The sequence below is a fragment of the Ambystoma mexicanum genome, chromosome 2p, assembly GCF_040938575.1.
Source record: "Ambystoma mexicanum isolate Mex_15411 chromosome 2p, UKY_AmexF1_1, whole genome shotgun sequence".
Classification (NCBI taxonomy): domain Eukaryota; kingdom Metazoa; phylum Chordata; class Amphibia; order Caudata; family Ambystomatidae; genus Ambystoma; species Ambystoma mexicanum.
Genome location: NC_090923.1, coordinates 160128850 through 160149254, shown reverse-complemented (window position 1 = coordinate 160149254; position 20405 = coordinate 160128850). Strand labels below are relative to the sequence as shown.

Sequence of the window (20405 nt, the reverse complement as noted above, 5' to 3'; positions counted from 1 at the left end):
AAATTGCACTGTGCTTGGGTGCCCATACCCGGATGCCCGCCCCTCCATTCCTGGGTGGTACTGGCCTATGAGCCCCATGCTTCTGGCTGGATAGTAATCTGCCCTCCCTGTGGCCCTGTGCTCATGTGCGCCAGGGGACATGGGGGTGGCAGAGACCAGGGACTGAGAGAAATAAAGGCCTCTGGTACTAGGGCTCCTGGGGTTATGCTCAGGAGTTTCTCTTTCCCAGCGAACCTCATCTCTATCCGCCCCTGCTCCCTGTTGCAATGCAAGAGCCTGCGCCTTCAGTTCCTCAGTTAAGGCCTTACTAGACTCTATCAGTCTCTCCTGCATCGCTACCTGTTGTTGGAGTCTATCATTGTGCTGGCAGAGAGCCTCATTCTCTCTCCGCGTTTCCTGATTGGTCCTGGTGCACCGGGCCAGTCTTTGCTGCAGGAGGGTTACCTCCTGAGCTGTGTCCCTCTTGGCCTACTCCTGTCTTGCCAGAGCCTCCTCCACCCTCCTGATGTGCTCTAGTTCTTTTTGGAGGTCACCCAGTCCCTGGTGGGCCAGGTGATTTTCTTCCATTTTTCTCCTTAAGTGGCAGACTTCCTGGCCTAAGGTGTCCCTTTCCTGACCAAGAGCTTGAATTTGTGACGCCAGGTCGTCCCTTTGCCTTTGGAAGGCACCAGCTTTCTGGCGCTCCTGATCAAACTCTGCCTGGGTATCCAGGTCTTTCAGAATCAGTTTATTGCTCTCTGCCTTCACTCTATCTAGATGACTTTGCAGGGTGGCTACCTGCTCCGTGCATGCCCTGTTAAAGTCTAATTGTTGCTCCAGCTTTTTCTGGCTCTGCAGTAGGGAGTCCAAACCGTCTTGGTACTACTTCTGCAAGGCCAGAAATCTGGTATCCTGGTCAGCCTTTTCCTGTTGCAGAATGTCCATATCCCTCTTTATTTTAATGATGTGCTGTCTACTCTCATTTTCTGACTCCTGGCTCCCCTGCAGCCTCTGCTCAGAAGAGACCAGGTCAGATTGGACCTTCTCTTACGCCATCTGTCGCTTATTCGCCAGATCTTGGCTTTCAGTACATTTATCCTGCATGTCTCCCATATATAGGTACAGGTATGCCACTATCCTAACCATCTTGTCTTGTTCATCCTTAGCTTTAGGAGCCATGTATAGTTCACTCAGGGCCACATGTAAGGGACCCTGATCTCTCCATGTATCTGACCCTGTTTCCGTGACCTGCTGCGTGATGGCCTGCAACCAGACCATGCGGTCCTGGTGAGTCCACTCACCTCTCACAAATAACTTATGTAAGAAGTGCTCTCTGGCTATTTTCATGTCTACTAAGTTCGTCATTCTAGAGATTGGTCTCTGTCCTGACTTACAGAAGTTTGTATTTTACTTTTTATTTTATTTTTGCAAAACAGACCTTTTCCTTAGAGCGTTCCTTTGAGGAGTGCTTTACAGCGTAACACAGCGTGGTGATCCGACCGGATATGTGTATCTGGTCAGCTGGCACACTGTATTAATCTGCACAAGTGATAGATCTAATCCAAACGTCCGGCTCAAGCCCCCAATTTGTAAGAGGATTCAATTCAACACTACAGCTAAGTCAATGCCTAGTCTGGGATACTGAATGGAAACCCTTATTGATATATCTTTATGTCCAGTTCATGCGTTCTGGATGACTACCCCTATATAACACCCCTCTCTTGGAATCCCCCTGACCCCACTGAGCCAAGAAGTAGTTCTGTTTTGCAAGTTAAAAGGTTTATTTGAGAATTTAAACAATATATGTATATATCACACTTTATAATAAATAATAATTGAATATCGCACTTAGTCTGAGCAGTAACCAATAATGGATAGTCTGGCACTAGCACACTTCTTTATAATCAATGATGAGTGGTTATAGGATGGATAAGATAGCAACAATACTTTATGGTTTCAAATGGATGCAAGGTGGAATGAAAATGCAGTACAGAAAATACTCAATATGCTTTCAACAAAACAATGTAATCACTTTTATCTGGCAATCCCCTCCCCCCTTTATGCAATGCAAGGAAATGGAAGGAAAGCACACAGTTCTCAGAAATGCAATCAAATGTAATTCAGTTCACCCCAGCAAGCTTAGACTACAGAAGTTTGAAACACAGGCCCAAAATGCTTTTTATATGTGCTGGCAATGAAGTGAAAAATATGCTAAAATGCTTTTAATTCCCTCTAGGAGGTTCAGGGTGAGTGAAATATACTTGGGATGAGTTCAGGCTCACTTTAGCAAGGATCTAGGAGTAACTAGCAGGTTAAACGAATTTTTGGCAAATGAAAGCAAGAAAACTGCTGTTTTCACACGTGGAGAAATTTGCAAATCGCGGCAAATTCGTGAATGCGTTTTTCGCGATTGCGGCAGAAGTGTATGGAATAGGAATGCATTTCTAGGTTCGTTGAAAAGACAAGATTCCCAGCTTTCAGAGGAAAGTTACCGCAAGTCTCTAAGACAAACGGTCACGGAGATATGAGCGATATGGTAAAGGTCGTTTTTCAGATTTGAAATTTTAAAGTTCAAAGTGACAAGTGACAGCTAGCAGCTAGAAAATGACAGGTGACAGCTTTTAGGCAGTTCTACTTAGATTAAAATAGATTGAATTATATTATTTTAACTAAGAGATTGGTTCTGCACAGTTCTGCTAGGTACTCACAATATATTTTTGAATTAGAATGGGCCTCGCCACGGATCTGGTCAGGTTTTAGACTGGACTCTGGTCTGGTCTCGGCACTTCACAGTGATCTGGGTCAGCTCTGCTCTGCTGGTCTGGGTCTCTGGTTCTGGATATTGATAGATTTGAAGTCTGGATCTTTCTGCACAGCTTTCTCTAAAGATTGATGGAGGTAAAGTATGGATTTTCCCGGCAGAGCGTCCCGCAGCAAATGGATTTGAAGGTCCCTATCTGTCCTGTCTGTCTGCTTTTATGTGTTTTGAAAGTGGGTGGAGAGGCTAGCTTCCTAGGCCCTACCCCTCTCCACTTGTCATTGGCCACTTTATCCTCTTCCCCTTGATTGGGGAATGAAATGAAGTGTCATCATGATGAGGTCTGTTTATGATACAGAGAACCCACCCCTGTCAAATTACACACAATCTATATTTTGACCCAAAAGACATATTTGCACAGGTACACATTCGTTTAAAATTGCATGCACCCATCACATATCACAGGAGGTATACCCTGTCCAAATCTGCTCTTCCTGGGAGCTTGCATTCAGAAATGGCAACATTTGCACTTTTTAATCAGGTTACCAATATCAGATTCTTACTCAAATTTACCCAAATGTGTGCAAGGCATGCAGGCATTAATTGATGAAGTATCAGACTTTTCACATGCAGACATTTTAAGTAATACCCTCTTAACTGCTAGTTTGCCACCAGAACATCACACAAATTGGAGTTTGGGCTTGAATTGAAGGTACATTTTTTAAATTAAGGCTCTCAAAGTTATACATTTCTGTCATTTGATTACAAAGAGTTATCAGTGTTTCTGTAAAATATATATTTTGCTTTCAATTCAGTTCTCAGAGTGTTGGAGTCCGCCTCCAAGACTTGGGTGGGTCAGTCACATGTGTCTTCTGGCAGGCAGGCCTTTGTTGACAGGAAACAGTCAAAATCAACATATCCTATTCAATTGCAAGAGCCTATTGTGTGGTCTCCAGGAGGCTCCCAGCCAGTCTGCCTTCTATCAATCAAGAGGTCATGTGAGATTCTAACTCCTGGTGTGAATCTCTAGAGGTGAGAGGGTTTCCCAGGCTTCAGGCCTCTGGGAACAGCAGGTGGCTAATTTTTAATTAAAATGCAGCCTTTGAAGTCAGCTGAGTCAAATCCCTTTGTCAGCAACTGCACTCATTTCTCCTGTCAGAGTTTAGACCGCTAGCGCCGCCTTGAGGATTTTGTTGGTACTGCATGCAATTTTGGGATCTTTCTTGGATTAATGCATTCTAAACAGGAATGGTTCTTACATGGTAGTAAATCCTTGCTTAACATTGTTTTGATGGGGCTCCTTACAGTAAGATGGTTATGTGGAACCCCACAAAAGGGTTGAATCTTTAAAGTGGTCCAATGAGCCACGATTTCAGCAACTTTTTGACATCAGTAACAGTGGATTTTGTTAACAAAGATCTTTCTTTACACTGGTGGGTGGCAAGTTAGGTAACCATTTTGGTGGGCGCACAAACTGCGTGGTTCTCCTGGATTCTGGCGCACTTGTGGGCTTTTTGGCCATCTTGGATTTTCTAAGCCCACAGCACCAAATGTTGCAGCATGATAGTCCAAACGTGGGTCAGGACACCCAACAGGACTTTCGACAAGCACAGCCGTTCTATCCTGGTGACAGAGTTCTAATCCACAACACAGCGAGAAAGTGGAAGAAGCCGATGTTTTGTGTCCCCTTCGAGGTGTTCTACGAAACCCCAATTGAGGTGACCATAAATGAGAGATGTGCATGGGTCCATCTTTCCGACGTCTGCAGTGACAACGGCAGCACTACAGAAAGAGAAGAAAGAATGGGAAGTATACACCACCTGTCATTATCTCTGTGTGCTGTCCGGAGACTGTATAAAAGGCCCACTACTGGAGAATAAGAGGGTCAAGAGACTAATGGGGGAATGGGAGAAAAAGAAAACCCTATGTAAATATGATTCGGCTTGGATTGTTTTTTCTTTCTGGTTTATGTCTATTTTTACTCTTTTGGTTTCTAATGCACAAAGGAAGTATGGGTACACCAGCAGATGGTGTAGGGGAGACACAAACTAAGAGAAGTCTATCGTGTATTGAAGAATTGTACAGTGCTAGTGAGGAAGGAGGGCAGCTCGCATCAGAGAATGTCTGGTACAGAGAAATGAAGAAGGTGGGGAGGAGAGCACCAATGACACATGTTACGTGTGCTCAATCCTCCCACACCTAACTTGAACACCAAAACAATTTCTGGCACAAGGTGTATCAATAGAGGAAGAGGATGCCTGATGCATATGCCACTATGTAAGACAAGGGGGCTGTTCCAGGGACACACAGTAGAAGTAGAATGTATAGATGAGGAGTAGGAGGTGTACACAGACAGCTACATGCAACTGGAAAGCATGGCCTAGGGAGAGACAGCCACATGATACTAGATAGACGACAGGCACATGATACTAGAGTATAAAACCAAAGAGGCACAGATAGGAAAACAGGTGCTTACAGCCCACAAAAGAATATTCTGTAACACTTCAACTGGACACGATATACCATGGTGCCACACCAGGCCCTTGATGCAAATCCAGGGTTTGGTGCTTCACAATCGAAAATGGGAAAGAGAGATTGTACAGTACCGTGCAGAAGGGCTGGTAGGGTTTGAAGAGAATGTGGTGAAGAAAATAGATGCAGAGTGTAGGAAAATATGGAACAATAATGTACATGCCTTAACATGGATAGATGAAAAAAAATCACCCATTTTAAATAAAACCACTCACTCAGTATTCATTGTGTTTCAGAGCAAACGGGACGGTGGCATTGGGGATGAACATCTGCTGCAGGGGAAAAATGAGCATTGCGGGTTGCAGGAAGGGACAGTGGATTTCTGGTGGGCCTGCGGAACAACAGTGTATGTCCAGCTACCACCAGGTTGGAAAGGAGGTTGTTCACTTGTGACCCTCCATAGCCCTACATTGGTGGTGTCTCGCACAGAGCTGATACCATTCCATGAATTTTCCACACAGACGTTGAAGAATAAAAGAAAAGATAAAATTGAAATACAAAAGTAACAACCAAAGATAACAAGGAAAAAAGATCGAGCAACTATATCTCAGCAGAATCCACCCAAAGCCTAGACTCAATCTCACCACACTTTAGACTCTTTACAAAAGTGTCTGTGTTCTTTAGCTCACTCCTGCTACCTGAGGTGCAAACAGCTGCCAACGCGAAATGGATCCAGATCACCCGCTATGAATTGGTCCAATTGGCTAATACTACTGAATGGTGGTGTGAGAAGAGCTCAGAGCCCTACGATTAATGGCCCTACAAAATCGCTATTTTTTGGACATCATCACTACAATGGAGGGCGGTACATGCTAAAAGACCGAAAGTACATGTTGCACTACGATACCTGTGAATAATGCAGACAACGGGACACTCACAGGAGCTGTTGAGGAGATACGAACAATACATGCGAGGCAACGCTCGAGAAACGCTCGATACCACATCAAACTCCTGACTGGACTCACTGTTTGCCTGGGTCCCTGAATGGCTGGAAGCAATGTTCAAAATAACTGTCCCTGTGTTCGTTGTGATGCTGACTGACTCCTTGTCAGTTGAAGGATCATTGGGTGGTGCCAATGCCACTGGAGAACAACAGGTTATATAATGACAGCAAATAAAATTGAGCACAGTAACGATTTAGATGAGGGGACCCAAGGTGTGAATGAGAGTGAGACTGATGAAGAAATCATTTTTGCACCACCAGATTTAGAAAACTGTGAGGCAATCTGGGCCGAATTCTCACCAGATTGATGGAAACAAAATATTAGTGTTTGGAGAACACCTGGAAGGGTACGAAAAGGATGGGGATATGAACAGGGTAACACGGGTCACTGTGCACAAGGACAGGGGAAAAGTGATGCGTGGGAAAGAAATGTCATTTGAAAGATCGATCAAAGGGGAGAATATATGAAAGGTGCTACGGAAGCACCCGATAGGTGGGTGTGCTTACCACCTGTGGGAGTAAGCAAGACTGGGATGGGGCACCACTTAAGGGGGACAAACACAGGCACACAAACAAACTGTAGTTACACCATGAATGAAGGCCTCACAAAGAAATATCAGGGAGGGGTCACACTGTGTTCTGTCATTAGCCCAGGGAGCTTATGTTCACTGTTCTGAAACAGGTAATACCCTGGGTAAACACACTGAGCAGGGAGAGCCCCCAGGTGGGCCTCACCCTGGGAACCATGTCCTAAAACACATGATCAACGCACCATGAAATTGGGAGGCGGGAAACAAAGCTCAAGATGTGCAGCATGGGCAGAGTGAAACAGCTGAGAAAGCACTGGGTGATTTAATTGCAGGGCTGCAAGCCGATTCAGCAGTCACATGTGGGTAGAGGGGAAGTGTACCCGCGCCAGTGAACCGGTCACATAGCCACAAGTGCTCATCGGCAGGTGGCTATGGGAAAGGAACACTGGACGGAGTGGTGTTCCTGGGAGGACCAAACAAATGGTAAGTCACTGCATTCCTGGGAGGTGGCCAGCCTTCAGAGTATCCACCACAGGGATTGTGAAGGCCTCTATCCAGCAGGTACCATGTGAATGTCTCCCTTCCCACCATAAGCAGGGTGTCCCGTGTTCTGTTCTCAATGGTGCTGACCAATTGCAGCATAATAAAGTTCTGGCGGTCAGCACAAATGTTATTTTACTAATTGTAAACAGTTTGTGGAAGGGGTGAGAATCAATGTGTTGCCACATGGAGAGGCAATGAGTTGGGATACAGTTGAACTGTTTGCACCAATCATGCTTCACTAACATACGTCCAGCACTAAGGAAATTAAGTAGCCTAGCCAATGAGATTCTTGGGAAACATCAAAAAATGACATACTAAATAGCAAGCATTTCTAAGTGTCTTGACCATTGTATTTAATAGTATAAAACTAATGTTCACTCTATGAACAGATGTCAGATCTCATCAATCAGTTCTAGTCCACTGTGCTGTTTGATTTGTGCTTACCCAGCTGTAATAAACAGCGTTGCTTCATGCCCGGTGTGTGCTCGTTTGGGCGTATGAGTTTTATATGGTGGGATTGGAGGACCCTTAAGTGCAAGAATACTATTGCATGTTGTCATTACACTTCAAAAAGAGGCGGCAGGCTTGAGAGTTCACAATAACGTGTTGCTTTATTAATACATTGCTTCAGTAAAACTTACAGGATCAGTAGCAGTCATCTCAGGGGAGCAGCTACCACACTATCCAGGGCAGGCATTCAGGGACACCTGACTCTCTCAAAACACTCACCACAAAAGCCCAGGGTTACTTGCACCATCAGAATCAGGTAGAAAAAATACACCATCTCTGGTGGTGAGTGCATCACCAGAAGTCAGGATCTGGCCAGACTAGATTGAAAGAATGCAAGGAATAAATTCCTCATCCATGTCGCAAAGCTATGGAATCTCATTCCCATCAACATCAGACTTGCTCCCACCCATATGCAATTGAGAAAAATCTAGACATTAAACTTCGATGAGCACATTAACTCATCCTGTAAAATGCGCACCAACCAACCCACACAATCCAGTAGCCCACACGATAACCGCCCTTTACAGTCCCTGGTCCACACCATTTCAGCCCTGCTAGATGTTCCCCACCAAAATGCAAATGTCAACTATTCACTGCTAACCTAAATGTTATGCTGCTTACAAATGTTATTTCATAAGGACTGGTCCCCCTGGAAACCATATAATCTATGCCTGCAACCCCTACTGATTTACAGAGCTCTGTCTCTTTCCAAAGATAAGTTCACGCTAAATAAATACCCTAAATAAAGCAATACATACAAGAATACTCTTGAAGCAGCTAATGCACAACACAACTGTGCAGGTTCGCAAATGGGGATGCACTGCAGGAATGCTGTCAAAGGAACAAGAGAGTGTTAAACAGTGTAGTTCAAGAAACAAGAAAACACTGCACAGCACGACTTAGAACTTCGGTAACCAGAGTGGCAATCACAAAACAAACATTCCTTCAATAAACTGAAGTAAACTGGTGATTCTAGAGTGCCCAAGGATATGATATGATATGATATGGCATTTGTAGCGCGCCTATACACAAGGGTTTCAAGGCGCGATGAGGCAAGAAAGGGGGAACAGAGGGAGGACAGAGACAACAATCTTACTAGGTCAAGTGACAATCAGATGGTGCAAGTGAAGGTTAGGGGGGGATAGTACCAGGGGAAAGAGGAGGGGGAAGTGCTGTACATGGGATCAAAACAATAACAAGAGGTGTGGCCAGCAGGTGGCAGGTGCAAGGGTAAGTGCAGACAGCAGGTGTCCAAAAGGGCAGGTAGGGGAACTGTAGGGTTACAGATACAGTCCCAAGTGCAAGGGTTGCCGGGAGGCAGTGCAGGTGTGCAACTAGGTGGGCAGGGGTATGGGCCCAAATTCAGAGGGTAGCCAGGTGACCAGTGCAGTTTCAGACAGGAAATCAGCAGGGGAGAGGAAGAGAGACAGCAGAAGCAAAGAGGAAGGTCTTGAGGTGATTCCGGAAGTTTCAGAGAGGCAGGGAGGCTGTTCCAGAGGGAGGACACAGCCGAGGAAAGAGATCTACCACCAACGCGTTGCTTAGAGAAGCGACTGACCCTGTGGGAGTTGGAAGTGCAGGAGCGAAGAGCTTGAGTAGGAAGGTATTTACGAAGAGAGAGTTGGAGGTATTGAGCACCCAGTCTCCAGAAGGCCTTGTGGACAATGCAGAGAGTCTTCAACTTAATCCTTGCAGCCACTGGGAGCCAATGCAGAGATATCAGTGCTGGAGAGATATGATCCCTGGGCTTGAGGCCAAGGACAAGTCTTGTAGTTGTGTTCTGCATGAGTCGCAGAGGGCGGAGAGTAGAAGCAGGCAGATTTAGAAAGAGGCTGTTGCAGTAGTCCAGCCTAGAGAGAACCAGAACTCTAGAGACAGTGAGCTTCTAGGGGAAAGAGAGGAAAGGAAGAATACCTCTGAGGAGGTGCAGTTGGTAGACTGACTTCTTAGAGACATCAGAGATAGAAGGTGAAAAGGAGAGTGTGGAGTCAAAGATGACCTTGAGGTTCTTAGCCTTACAGGTGGGAGCAAGAAGAGGGCCAAGGGTGGCCAGCCAGAGAGTGACAGGAAAGGAGGGTGCAGGTGTGCCAATGAGGAGAATCTCAATCTTACTGGCATTAAGGCTGAGGTCACTGGCGGCCCACCCCTCCTAAATAGCAGACAGACAGTCAGAGATGAGATAAGGAGAAGAGGTGGCAGAGGGGAGCGTGAAAACAAACTGAGTTTCATCTGCTTAGCACTGAAAGTTGGAGCAGAGAGATCAATGTGGTGGGAGAGAGGTGCCAGGTATTGGTTGAACAGCCAGGGAGAGAGGTTAGACCCCTGGGGAACACCACAGATCGAGAGTGAGATAGTCGAAAGGAAGACCCCAAGTTGGACCTGGCAGGGTCGATCAGAGTGGAATGGGGTCAGTCAGGCAAGATTGATCAGGGTGGCATGGTTGACCGTGTCAAAGGCAGAAGAGAGATGGAGTAAGATGAGGACAGCGGGGAGATTAGAATCAAGGTTAGAGAGCAGGTCTTCACAGATGTTCAGGAGAGCAGTTTCCGTGCTTCTGGCTGCTCTGAAGCCAGTCTAGTGGTCATGAAGACAACCAACAGATTCAGTGTGAAGATTAAGCTGGGAGAGAGCCAGCTTTTCCTGGAGTTTGCCCAGGAAAGGAGTGATGGAGATCGGGCGATAGTTAGCCGGGCAGGAGGGGTCGGTTGAGGTTTTCTTGAGAAGAGGGTGCACAAGAGAGTGCTTCAGGGGGAGGGGAAGGCTCCAGTGGCAAAGGAGTGGTTGCAGATGTCAGCCAGGGCAGGAGTGAGGGTGTCAATGTGGTCCTTGATGGTTTAGGAAGAACAGGGAAGAACCTGTTTCAAAGAACGGAATTGTCTAGAAACCTCGTCAGGGGAGAACAGAGGAAAGGAAGAGAAAGAGGGAGGAGAGGTGGCCACAGAGGGCCATAGGCAGAGAAGAGAGTAGAGGGAGGAGGAGGAGAGGACGAGAGGGTGGACAGGATGTCCTGGGTTTTAGAGATGAAATAAGAAGCCAGGGCCATGCAGAGGGTCTGGAGGGGACAGGCTAGGTAGAGACTGCAGCAGGATTGGCCAGCTCTTTGCAGATTTTAAAGAGTTCAGCCGAGTTGTTAGATGCCGCAGAGACATGGGCTTGGATTTGGCTCTCGTCTTAGTGCAGACAGAGAGCCGGTGTTGCCTTTGGAGCAGGTGGCAGGCCAGTTTGTCAGAGGATGTGCAAGAAGCTAGCCATTTCCTCTAAACCACCCTGCACTTGCGTTTAAGGGTGACAAGTTCAGACTCATACCAGGAGTTGCACTTGGCTTTGGGCTTCAAGCGGATCCTCATGACAGGGACAAGAACATCAAGAGTATCAGAGATAGAAGAGTGCAGCATGGAAAGGGCTGTGTCAGGATGTGAGTCAGCCAGAGGAGGAGGAGGGGGAGAGAAATTGACAGCGAAAGCCACAACGGACACACGCTTCATGGGTCGGATGACTGAGAAGGTAGGTGGCAGTGCTGGAGTTGGCTTGGCTACAGGGGTAAAGAGAGATGGGAGGAAAGGAGAAAGTGATCACTCCAGGATAGAGGACTGGTGAGGGGTATAGAGAGGAGGAGGTCTGAGGAGATCAGAACATCCAGAGTGTGCCCTGCAGAGTGAGTTGGGCCAGAGGGGAGAATAGAAAGAGAGAGAGTCGCGGAGTCCAGAGGAGGGACAGGAAGCATCCAGGATGTTAAAGTCTCCAAGAAGGAGGAGTTGAGTGGTAAAGGCCTGGATGGAGGAGGAGAGGTCCGCCCACTCACAGACGAAGTAGGTTATCTGTCCAGGTGGCCGATAGATAGTAGCCATGGTAAGAGAGTGGTCAGGAGAGAGAGAGAGAGCCTGCAGGCAAGGCATTCACAGAGGAAGGAATCCACTCCGGGAAGATCAAGGCTATACCCCCTCTGGAACGGTTGGATCTTGGAGCCATCAGGGAGGAGAGTATCAAAGCTTGTGACAGAGCTGGCCATGAACAAAGTCTTGGTGAGACCGGGGACATCGAGGTCATGTTCTTTCAGGGGGCGGCAGATGTCAGAGGACTGTTTGACAGCTGAGCGAGAGTTGAGAGTGGCAATATGGAGAAGGTTGTCAACCTTGAAAGACTTCCGGAGAGGGGAACAAATCAGAGGTACACCCTGTGGAGGTGTAGAAAGAGCTTGAGGGGGCAGAAGATGAAAGAGGAGAGGGCAAGGTAGCCAAGGAGGAGGCAGGAGGGAGAGACAAGGAAACCGAAGAAAGGAGAGAAGGGACAGAAGGAGAAGAAAGGTAATTAATGAGGCACAGGAAGCATCTATCAAAGAGGAGAAGGTTGGCCTGTGGGCCTTGGACCAAGACGGTGCCTTCAGGTAAACTTTAATGATGACCTTAAAGGAGTGGAAGAGGGCCAGGAGGGCCTCCCACCGGGTGCCACCATTAATGGCAGAAGAAGAGAATGGAGAGAGCACAGAGACCATATGAAGAGTCCATAGGTCTGGTGAGGGAACAACAAAGAGGATGTCGGTGAGGGGCTGTCTGGAGGAAGCACTTGTATAGGTGTCAGCAATAGGGATGCCACGATTGGAGACCAGGATATCCTTTTTGAACTTCATCCTCCCGGGCTTAGTGAGGAGAGCAGGATAGTCGATAGAGAAGCAGTAGAAAAGATAGGAGAAACCAAGAGCACCATAGAGTAGGTGGGGGACGAGGAGAGAGGAAGAGGGGTGGAAGGGAAAGGTGACACTAAGGGAGGAAACAAGGAAGGGTGCAAGCAGACGAGACAGAAAGTGACAAGACAATAGTGGATGATTGACTAAGTAGACAAGAGTTCAGATAGAACAGCAGGCAGAAAACAAGGCAGTCCGGTAAGCAAATCGGTTACCAGGGCATCAGGAACACAGCAGTCATTAAAAAGAGAACCTAGAGGAGGGTAGAGCGCAGCAGAAAACAGAACAATATACAAAAGAACAAAGCGGTCGACAAATGTAAACTTAGAAGATGGAAGAATGCCGCAGAACACAAAGCAATGCAATGCAAAGCAGGGGAGTCAGTGAGGAAAAAACACAAAATAATATACAAAGAGCAGAGCAATCAACAAATGTATACCTAGAAGAAGGAAGAATGCAGCAGAACACAAAGCAATACAATGCAAAACAGGGCAGTCAATGAGGAACAGCAAAGGGGGCACATGGGTGCAGGAGGCTGGAGAAGGGGGGCATGAGGCATACGCGATAGTGAGTTGCGATGGAACATGCAGTGAGGGCGGCAGTGCTGCGAGCGAACCACACACACACGCTGCGGCACAAGAATACAACTTCTTCTAATGCACAACTTACTGTGCCTCGGAGCACCTGTCCTCACCCCAGCACCGAAGAAATTGATGTTGCCGTTGTCTCATGATGGTGGGGATGGCTTGTGGGAACAGAGGGAGTAAACACATGTTGGTGCATACTTACAAGCTGTCTGAGCAGGGGTTCGAGGACCTGGGTTGTCTGGCGTCTGAATGAGGAATTTCCCTTTTCTTCATCTGCTCCTAGCTTCAGATGCCCAGGCAAGAGACGCCCTTGATCTAAGAGTTAAGAGCAGAAAGGAATAGGCAGGGCTAAGAAGGTAGGCGGGACTTAGGCCAGGTGACTTAGATCCACTTGCATCTGCTCCACATCTGCAAAGGAAAAGAGGCTGGAGGGCTCCTTAAGTAGGGAAAAAGAGCGGCAACCAGGAAGGCACCAGTTGGGCGGGGCTTAGGCCAGGTCACCTAGATCCACTTGCACCGGCTCCCCATCTGCAAAGTAAAAGAGGCTGGAGGGCTCCTTAAGTAGGGTAAAAGAGCCTCAACCAGCAAGGCACCAGGTGGGTGAGGCTTAGGCCTCCTTAAGTGGAGAAAAAGAGTGGTAACCAGTAAGGCTCCAGGTGGGTGGGGCTTAGGGCAGATTACCTAGATCCACTTGCACCTGATCTCCATCTGCCTCAGTATCACCTGCCTCAGGTATGATGGACATTAACACCTGGCATCTACCAGTGTTTAGCCTCCACATCCCATCCTTGGCCATGCAAGGGTGGAGACATTCTATAGATGGGGACGATAATAAAAGGGGTGAATTGTAACACTGTTCCAATACATGAAACACCTGTGTACGAGCGCGATTTAAATAAAACATCATATCATATCATATCATACATTAAGTTCAGAAATGGACTATGCATCTTTGCAGTGGCCACATGAATCCCTTCCTGGTTCGTTGCTGTGAAAGAAAACAGTGGCATTGTCTTATCTTATCGGAATGTATAAAGCGCAGGCGCAGCCTAAGCCCGAAGGCAACATGGCGGTGACGCTGCAGAGAAAAGGTCACTAAGGAACTAAAACAAAAAGGGTTTCAGAGCCCAACGGAAAGGCAGATGTTCCTCAATGATATGCAAAGAAAGAGGAAGCAGGTTCCAGGTTTTGGCTGCTGCCATCGAAAAAGCACGGCCACCAAACTGGCAAGTCTGGCCCTGGGAGGCTGGATGATTTTCAAGGCTTCAGAGCGAAGTAACCTGCTGGGTATGTAGAGGTGGAACTTTGCTTGAAGGAATTCAGCTCCAATTTTATAAAAGGCTTTATGAACCAAACACAAAGGCTTAAAATTAATGCGCTGCTCAACAGGAAGGCAATGAAGTTGGCGCAAAAACTGTGTCATATGGGCACCGAACAGACGGTGAAGTACAGCTCTAGCTGCCATATTCTGCAATCGCTGAAGATGCTGAAGCAGATGCCGCAGGATGGTTAAATAAAGGGCATTGCAGTAGTCAATGTTGCTGATGACCAAGGAGGACACCACTAGAGCATGGACTTTCGAAGGAATGCAAGGAAGCACTTTCCGAAGGGTTCACAATTTAAAATGATCCTTCTGACAGACAAAATAAACCTGATCAGCCACAGATAGTGAGGCCGAGGTTTTAAGCCCAGATCCTTCACCACAGAGGAAGGAAGGGGAAATGGGGCAAGGCTCTCTGGCCAGAAGTCGGTGGTCCAGAACAACGAGGGCGAGGTGTTTCCCACCACCAAAACCTCAGTTTTCTCACCATTCACTTAAAGCCAATTCAAGGCCATCCAGTCACCCACTGCCTTTAAGCAACTCCTCAACCGACCAGCAGTCTCAGAATGAGTTAAATCCAACTGCACAATAATGTGTGTGTTATCGGCATAGGAATAACACAAAAAACCATGTGCGTGGATTATACCAAGAAGTGGTTGAATGTATACGTTGAAAAAGGTAGGGGACAATGAGGAGCCCTGGGGAACCCCACATAACAGGGGGATAGAATAAGAACAAAATGGAGAAAGGGACACAGATTGAGAACGCTCTGCTAAAAAGTAAGAGAACCAGGCAAGAACTTGACCGGAAAGGCCTGCCGAAGAAAGGCGGGCAATCATGGTAGGGTGGTCAACAGTGTAAAACACTGCTGTCAGATTAAGCAAAATCAGTGCCCCCCCCGCAACTCTAATCCACCATACGGGCCAAGTCATCAACAACTGAGATCAGCACTGATTCCATATGTTGATCGGGGTGAAACCCTGACTGAAATAGATTTTTTTAAAAACAGATGTTTCCAGAAAAGTGCTCAGAAGAGGGGAAACCAAGGACTCAAGCAGTTTCATAGGAAAGGGGAGGAGTGAGATAGGGGGAAAATTGGACAAAACCGCAGATTCCAAGCCAGGCTTCTTCAGCAATGAAATTACCAGGGCATGGTTGAGGTTATCAGGGAACACACCTCTTGACAGCATTGGTGAGCTAAGAGGCAATGTCGGCAGAGATACTCTTCAGTATTGGAAGTGGGATGGGATCGCTGGGAGAGAATGATTGTCTTTCATAATGAGAAAGGCCTTGTCATGAAACCTAATACTTCAAGGGACAGCTCTCATCAGCAGAATAACAGTAGGGAGAATGGTGCCTAGACACCAAGAAATGCTAACAGCGCTCCCATGAGCTCCACAGTTAGCAGCAGGGCGGAAAAAAGGATTTTTCCAAATGCAGTCGCTCAACCATAGCTTTCCAACTTTGGCATTCTCTCAATTAGTATTAGCTAGTACTTTAAAATTCCATGTGTAGTTCAAGGCTTTCTGCATCGCTCCTTTAATGTCCAAGGTCCCCAATTTTTAAACTGTGGTGTTTCATTCACGATACGTACTCATAAGTCGTCAACACTGTTTCAACTGGTCGCCCTGAGATTTAACAAACTAATAACAGGAGGTTGTGCCGCCCCATTCTGGACCCCGGCTTTTGGAACACAATTCCAAGTCAATGAAAACTGGTGAAGAACCATATTTGTTTCCAAGACATCTCAAGACTGTCGTTTTGTCTAAGTAGATGTTTCCAAACTATCATTTGTGCCATTGTTTCCATAAAAAACAAGCTATCAGTTGTCTTCGTGAAATGCGGCACTTCATAAAATATTACACCCCGTCTATATATAAAATCATCAAACAACAATTGTGTGTAGACATAAAGAATCAAACCCCGCCTAATGGGGATGAGTAACCGCCCACCAAAGAAGCGTTCTCACCAGCCAATTGGAAATACTGGTAAGGATGCAGAGGGATTGAGGGATCTGGAATCATTATCTCCTTAGGCCCATCAATGAATGGCCCACATCCTAGGCAAGAGGTGTTCCGGCACAGAAGGAGAAGGGGTCAAGCAGCAGAGAGCTTTCCTGGAACTAAAAGCACCAGAGGCTCCGTATGTGCTCGTACCAATGTAGCGGTCAGAACGACTCCTATTGGAAGGAACCTAGGTGCATTCGATGGACGAGTGTGTGTCCAATACGTTCCATAAGAAAAGTAGAAAGTAGAAGCTTGGAATGGTAATTTTAGGTTCCAGCAAGTTAAATTCCACATGACCTACTGACCTCACAGTCCATGCGAGTGTGCAGACCACGGCAACTTATTATTCCTGCTAGACCCCCCTATGCTCCCAATGGTAAGGAGAATTGGATAAAATAACAAAGATTCGGCTCTCACTGGTTTCCCATGCAAAAACTGTAAGAGAACGAACACATCTTAATTACGTAGCTGTACTTTCGCCCTTCATATACTGCTCTGTCTAGACCCTAGCTGTACTCGATTGCCTTTGCGAAGAAGTGAAAGTTCCAAGAGTTTGTTTCATTTTCTGGAATGTCTTTGCAAAACGTCAGCTTTGATTCCATTGATTTCTATGAGGGATTCAACTACAGTCTTGTTTTCACTTCTTGGTTTGGAATGTATCTACTATTGTAGCCCACGCAAACCTATTTTCTAACTAAATATGAGTGTAAAATTGGCCAGAGACTGAGTTCCTCTACAATAAAAAATTGTAGTTTATGTGGAGTTTGCAAGCAGCTTTCCTGTTATAGACTGCACTGCGTCCGGTGAGGTCCCTTACTCTGAGGCATTACTGTACCATGCATGCCCACACTACAAGGCTTTGTTCAGGAAACCTTCTGAGCTTGTCTTAAATGAGTCTCTTGTACACACACATTGCATCTTCTTACGGCTCGCGTACGCCCAACCAGATGCTTCTCCTTAACCTTCTCGGCTCACAAGCCCAAAAGAAGAAGCTACTTGCCTTCTCCCATAGCTCTCAACTTTTTGAGTCCTACGATGGCTGACAATAGAAGATTTAATTTTGGGTGGGGTGGAGTCCATTGAAGTATATGAATGGCTAAGTGTCTTGGCAGGAAATTAAAGTGATTCCATGGCAGGTGATACCCACCAAAAGCGTGTGAGTTGAGGGATATGCTCTCCCAACGCATGACTGAAGGTGCAGGCATGCAAACGAGGTGCACTGATGATCATGCAAAGGAGCGTTCAAGAGGCTTTCACAGTTCATGCGATGCAGCTGAGAGGGCATGCACCTAATGACTCGTGCACATTTCTATAATGACGCGCTAGTAGACCACAAGTTCTGCTTTACAGCCACTCCAGGTAGAGATTGTTCAAATACTATTTACAGTTTGATTTTTAAAAAAGATCACCTTCAAACCGTTCAAATGAATATTTCTGCCAAACTCAGAAATAACTGGTGATGGGAATTGGCTTCTCATTTTCCTACTGGCTTTTCTTAACCTCCAGTACTCAGGATCATGCTCCACAGAGAAAATCACAATTCCAACCAATCAGAAACTCAGATCTTGCAGACTCATTAAGGACAATTTTAAAGCTGCAACACCCAACATGCACACCCTACATCTTCTGCGCAGAACACTCCCAAAGTGCTCATGTCTCTATTTCAAGAGTCCAAAACACCATCCTATTTTGTGAACAACAGTCACGCAACACAATAGCTACTGAAGTACTTGCCAGAAACATACAACTACAGCTGCTACACAACTATAAGTGCAGTATCAAAACAACCACCATCAAGCCGGTGGATGATGGCCTCAAAATCACAGATAATGGTGACGCATGCCCCTTTGTCCTCCAACAGTCGCCTCACCGTCGCCCGTCCCTTCATAGGCTCAAGACTAGACTTCTACACAGGAACAACCAAGCAAAAAATTCACAAACTACAAGTAACACAGAACAATGCCCTCTGCTCAGCACAGAACATCCCCAAGGGTGATCACATTATTTCGGCTAGGATAAAGGTACATTGGCTTCCCATACAAGAGCGGATCACAAATGCCTTTCCATCACAGCCCCTCCATACCTTGCTCAAAAATTAATCAGAGCACAACCCTCAAGACCAACAAGATAAGCCTACACCAACCACCTCATCCAACCAAAATGTAGAATTAGCAGAGCGGACAGGCCAGCTGCCCTGTCGCCACAGTTAAACTTTGGAACACCCCCCCACCTGCACTAAGAGCGGGACAATTGTACTGGACATTCTGGACATTGCACAAACAGTTGAACACTTGACTCTTTAAGTAGTTTTTTGAAGTCTTAAGTCATGCAACCTTGAATGTCAATAGGACCTTGATACCTAGGGGTTTAGTCCGGGATATACGTTTAAACAATAAATAAATTAATATATATATATTATTGTGACATTGGTTTATACAAGTAAACCTTAAACAAATCAGTCACATACAGAACAAATTAAATTATCTTAATTCAAATGCAGACTTTAAAATGATTCGTTTAGCAAGCTAGAATAGTTGTTTTAATAAAAAGTGGGTGCTTATAACATGATTAGTAAAGTGCATTAATAAAGTGCAAATACTAGTGCAAATAAATGCAAAAATGCTTACAGTGTAATAGATAATAAAAACACATTCATGACAGCTGCATTCAAATTTCATTCATAAAAGACAAAATCAGCCTACCATCTATTAGCAAATACATAGAAATAAAACAGAGGTGGACTATGTGGCTCGGCCAATGGTCTAATTACCGTCACAAAAAAGTATACCTGACCTTAAGGTGTGGACCAACCCCTTAGGACAACACCTCTATGACAATCATTGACGCAATATAACATTTACTCTCTATTGGTCTGTCCCATAGACATCAAGGATATAATGGGGAATTTGTACATATGTCACTGTCATCACTCTATTAGGCTTCAGAATATTAACGCATGATCAAATACAAGTACCTTCACGTCCAAAGATTGCAATGGTTCATCTACAGAATCCCAATCCCATTGATGTGCCACCCAGCCATCGACATCTCTAAGAACACCTCCATCAGCGTTCACCATCAAAGCCATGGAACACCTAGAAGAAAAACACCTATATGTATTAAAGGTTTGCCAAGCAGTATATTATCCAACTTCTGAAATATAATGCTGCCATTGGGACCTTTTAATTGATTCTTAATAAAATGTACAGACGCTCTTTGAGAACGTTGCATGCCTTTATCAGTAAACAATAGAACATGTTGGACATTGTTAGAAGAATGCCCATAATAAATGCAGATTGAGTGCAGATTGATGGCTCATGTGACCAATCTCTCTCTTTTGGAAGTAGCAAGGCACCTGGCTATATAGTACAACATAGATCAATTTCTTTATCTCCACCTTACCTTTCCATCCTATCCTGATAAATAATTTGCAAGTTCATATCAAGTTGAATTTGATTGCAGTTAATTATGTCGAGGAACATGCACTCTGACCATTTGCCTGAAGTATAATTTTATCTGATGAAAGGTAATGCTTTCTATTATATATATTATATATTGAAATTCAGAATGTCTATAGACTGACATATCATATTATCAATGTTAAACATAAGAACAAATGTATTACTGAAAATTAAATTAGCTAATGTAAATGTAATGTTCTGTATTATTGGTCCAGGTAGCAGGGCAGTGTATTCATATGTGTGTTTGACATAATGGCCTTATTACCGGCCTGCCGGTAAGCCTGTCAGTGCTACCGACGGGTTAAAGCTGGACCCGTAAAAATGTACAGGCGCCTGACTTCGCAGTGCAACCGGCTCATTACGAGTCCGGCGGCCGGGAAGTCAGGCGCCAGTAAATCTGTTAATCCCCATTCCCATTCCCATAGAGTGCTATAGGACTCTATGGGAGTGGGGACACGGCAGCACTGGCAACATTGGTAAAGGTGCCTGTGCTTCCGTGACAGGTTTGCTTACCGTGAGAGGTGCACTCGGCAGGGTCAGACCTGTCAGGCTCA

General features: G+C 45.8%; 1 protein-coding gene across 1 annotated transcript in view; it reads right to left on the bottom strand.

The window, feature by feature from the left end:
- The window catches only part of C2PH3orf20 (chromosome 2p C3orf20 homolog), a 746030-nt gene that overhangs the window by 326636 nt on the left and 398989 nt on the right, over positions 1-20405 (bottom strand). Inside the window, exon 9 of the mRNA XM_069643014.1 lies at positions 19365-19485. Coding sequence (XP_069499115.1) covers positions 19365-19485 — 121 coding nt within the window. The remainder of the gene's footprint in view (positions 1-19364; positions 19486-20405) is intronic.